We start from the raw sequence: 3,517 nt of genomic DNA, 5'->3' as shown, positions 1-3,517 counted from the left end.
TCACCGACATTGCGGATGAGATGATGCCTGAAAGACCGATCCCCCATATTACCGAGCTGTAGAACTTTGTCGGGAATGGGCCTGCGAGGGCACCCGTACCGGAGTCGCAGAGCGTCTTCGAGAGCCCACTGACAACAGCAAGGACCATAATGGTGGCCTTGGCACCAGCCTCCGACGTGTACCAAGCGCGACAAGGATCAGCGCGAGCATCTCCCCAAACGGCATGATAAGTCCACAAATAAGCCGCGGACGTAGCGGAATGCTCCTGCCCAGGGGCGTCAGCATGAATGTCTCGCACACGACCTGCATCCCAAACACAGCTGCATTGTAGTACGTCAGCACATTAATCCAGAAGCTCGGATCTTCGGCCTTGGCGTTCTTGTCGCCCTGAGCGTACTTGTAGAACTCGGTGATGAAGGACGGGGCCGCAGTGATGGCGTTGGATACCATCATGATCGACACTCCAAAGAACAGAAAGGTGAGATACACGACGAACTCGGACCATGAGTGGAAGCCGAGTACTGCCATTGCTGCGTTGCTGCCTATGGCTAGTGGAGGGAGAGCGATCTGGAAGGGGGCGCAGAAGAGAGGCTAGCGGGGAGGAAACACATACACGGCGTCAGCCCCGCAGATGGGCGGCGCTGGGGATGCCCGGGGCAACGCAAACACAGCAGGAGATGTGTTGGACTTGAAATATTCTGTGTCTGCTGCATGCGACCCGAGTCCCATAAGTCTGAAAAGAGTTGGTGGGCAGGAGCGAGAGCGGCGGTGCCGCCGGTCGCCGCCGAAAAGGACATGGCCCGTGCAGTGCAGTGCAGTGAGCACTCCGGTGGCGGCGGGGAGACACAATGGCTTCCCCCGCGCGTCCGTGCATCTCTCTGTCCCCTTCTGTGCTGCTGAAACCCGGCGGGAGGGTCTGTCGGTCGTGAAGTGTCGGCCTGTCTGCAAAGGCGGGCAGTTCACCACATTTACGTCTCGGCTTGGGGGAGGGCGTTCGGGGGGAGGCAAAGCAAAGCTGCGTCGACTAGCGGCCTCCCTCTCCCGCCGGTCCGTCACGTGCGCCTCTATGACTCCTTCTTCTTCCTACCACGGCGAGCGGCGGCGTGCCCCACTGCGTCCCCCTTGGCTTCTTTTCGCGGACACTTCGCCGCCCCTGTCTGGCCCTCTCTCACCGCCGCCACGCCGTCTCCCCTGCCCCGCTTGGCTCGCTCGTGGGGGCTGCATGTGCCAAGTGCCGCAGGCGTGTCCGCTGCTTCAGCCGCGGGGGGTGGCGGCGGGGACTCCGGCTCGCCCGCAACGCCTTCCTCCGCGCCCCGCGGGGGTGACGCCGCCGCCGCCGCCCCCTCGGGAGCTGTCGTGGCGGCCTTTGTCTTGCCGTCGTTGTCGCGCGCCAACTCGTCGAACTCGACGTAATCAACGTCCGCAGGCAGCTGCAGCCGCATGCGCAGCTCTCGCGGAGCTACTCCCATGCGCTGCGAGATGTGGTGCTCCAGGAGGTACAAGTTGTCTGTCCACCTGTTGGCTGCCTCCCACGCCGCCGTTGTGGCGGCCTTCACGCGCTCGATCATGGCTGGATCAAACGCCGCCATTTTCCCCAGCTCCGCCCGCAGCGCCTTCACTTCTTCCTGCAGCTGCCGCGCCTTCATGGAGTCGCGCTGCACGGACGCGGCATCGCCGATTTCCGCACGCGCGCCCTGAACGCGACGACGCGCTTCCGCCTCCTCCGCCTCCAACGCCCGCACCTCCTTCTGCAGCTGCGGCAAACCCATACCCGTGTATTTGGCTGCGGCCGCCGCCCCACCACTGCCGCCGGTGTCGAACGCCGCGGCCAACTGCTGCGCCGCCGTCTTGGGAAACCGCCAAAAGAGGACGTGGACGCCGATCTTCTTCTGACGGATGCGGCTCTCGGCGACGAGGAGCTCCAGGCATTCCTCGATTGACTGCGGAATGACGCCCGTCGCCTTTGGCAGCACCAGCAGCAAATCCCTCAGCGTGTAAGGCGTGGGGTGAGCCAAGAACCACTCCTCGACCCGCGATACCTTCTCCTCCATCGAGAGGCCGCGCCTCTTTGGCGCTTTGCTCATCCCCGGCTCGGCCCGCCCCGCTCACCTCCGCCTCGCCCCCGCCTCTGGCCGGCACGCAGCAGGAGCAGCAGCAGCGGAGGAGGAGGAGGACCCAAAAGAACCCAACACGCAGGGACACACAAAAGGAAGGAATGCCAGCTCCAACACGGCAAAGCAGGAGCGTAGGCGCCACGGCCGTCTGCAGAACAGCGCGTGTGGGCCAGGAGCGCACACGAAGAGGACCCCGTACTGGACCTTCCCACCCCACTCGGCGGCGTATCCACACAGGAACAGGAGGGAAGTAGGCAGCAGTTGACAAGTGACAACGGAGGCAGAGGAAGCAACTACTCATTCACCCGCAAAAAAAAAACGGAGAGGTCCGGGAAACAGAGATTCTGGCACCGCCCTCCAGGCAAAGCCCACCAAGCGAACGAGGCGGCAGCAATGCTCCGGAAGGGCGCGCGCCGCCTCAGACCCGGCGGGGAGGCTTGTTTTCCCCGCCCCCTGCTTTTGCGCGCAGGTCATCGCCGCCGCGGACGCACTGACGTGGTTGTGTTGGTGACGACGTTGTAGTACAACGCCCTTCCGTCAGTCGCCGTGAGCTCTCTCCACATACTGGCTGCGCCGCCGGGCCGTTGGGGCGTCGCTGAGGGCTCGCTGGTGCCCATTTTGCAGGCCGACTGCGGCGGGGGCGGCATTGCCGGTGCCCGCCCGCGTGGCTCCCGCGGCACGCGCGTCACCTCCGGGGGCCAGGGGCCCGAGAGAGACGGTGGAACGGCGCCCAATGGCTTCGCCGCCGCGAGCTCCGCCAGACGACCACGTGCAACACGGCAATCCGCCTCGGCCCCCAGCTTCTCACGACAGAGGCCACAAAGACTGGCTAGGCGCACCGTCACGTATTCAGAGCCGCTGGAGCAACTGCCGTACCGAGTCTCCCTCAAGGCCACCTCCTCCCGTAGTTCTGCGATGGCAAGGCGGTGCTCGAATTCTTCCTTCGCTACTTCGCCACGCCATGGCGGCAGCATCGTCGGCACCTCCACAACGAAGCCAACCATGACGTTTGCCCTTTCCTCGCCGGTGCGCTGAAGAGTTACAGAAAACGCCTCCCGCATCGAGGCACAATTACCGAGGCGTGGAGGAAGGGTCACCCACTCACTGGCGTCAGCACCCGCCGCAATGGCCAGAGAGCAGGCAAAGACACCACCCACCTGCTTCTCCATTGTGAAGCGACAAATGCTCAGCGACTCTTCACCGACAGAGCCCATTTTGCTTCAGCTGCGTCCCCCGTACAAAGGCATCAGCGTTGCCCTGAAGCAAAGTTGCTGCCTTTCTGTCCCCAGCTTCAGGCGACGCCGTGGCGGTTTCGCACGGCGCGGCGAAGCGGCCCCCGCCCAGGCGGACTGCCCGCACTCTTCAACGCTCGCTCACAAATGGCGTTTCGAAGCTCCTCCAGC

General features: G+C 64.1%; 4 protein-coding genes across 4 annotated transcripts in view, besides 2 other annotated features; all 4 read right to left on the bottom strand.

Annotated features, from left to right (window-relative positions):
- Window positions 1-48: 48 nt before the first annotated feature.
- Tco025E_07967 (nucleoside transporter 1) lies at window positions 49-528 on the bottom strand (the record flags this gene model as incomplete). The annotated part of the gene is made up of 1 exon (XM_029374824.1): window positions 49-528. The coding sequence occupies one exon, from the start codon at window positions 526-528 to the stop codon at window positions 49-51; it is 480 nt and encodes a 159-aa protein (XP_029225078.1).
- Window positions 529-1,064: 536 nt separating this feature from the next.
- Window positions 1,065-2,084, bottom strand: Tco025E_07966 (uncharacterized protein; the record flags this gene model as incomplete). The annotated part of the gene is made up of 1 exon (XM_029374823.1): window positions 1,065-2,084. The coding sequence occupies one exon, from the start codon at window positions 2,082-2,084 to the stop codon at window positions 1,065-1,067; it is 1,020 nt and encodes a 339-aa protein (XP_029225077.1).
- Window positions 2,085-2,129: a microsatellite.
- Window positions 2,130-2,135: 6 nt separating this feature from the next.
- Window positions 2,136-2,172: a microsatellite.
- A 412-nt stretch (window positions 2,173-2,584) lies between these two features.
- On the bottom strand, window positions 2,585-3,328 carry Tco025E_07965 (uncharacterized protein; the record flags this gene model as incomplete). The annotated part of the gene is made up of 1 exon (XM_029374822.1): window positions 2,585-3,328. One exon carries the CDS (start codon window positions 3,326-3,328, stop codon window positions 2,585-2,587), a length of 744 nt encoding a protein of 247 aa, XP_029225076.1.
- Window positions 3,329-3,487: 159 nt separating this feature from the next.
- Window positions 3,488-3,517, bottom strand: part of Tco025E_07964 (uncharacterized protein) — a gene marked incomplete at both ends in the record, with an annotated part of 303 nt that continues 273 nt past the window's right edge. The window contains one exon of the mRNA XM_029374821.1: window positions 3,488-3,517. This exon is cut by the window's right edge and continues 273 nt beyond it. Coding sequence (XP_029225075.1) covers window positions 3,488-3,517 — 30 coding nt within the window.

The sequence above is a fragment of the Trypanosoma conorhini genome (assembly GCF_003719485.1).
Source record: "Trypanosoma conorhini strain 025E chromosome Unknown Tco_14.4_contig_00673, whole genome shotgun sequence".
Classification (NCBI taxonomy): domain Eukaryota; phylum Euglenozoa; class Kinetoplastea; order Trypanosomatida; family Trypanosomatidae; genus Trypanosoma; species Trypanosoma conorhini.
Note: the sequence above shows the minus strand (reverse complement) of the source record. Positions and strands in the feature narration are given on the sequence as shown.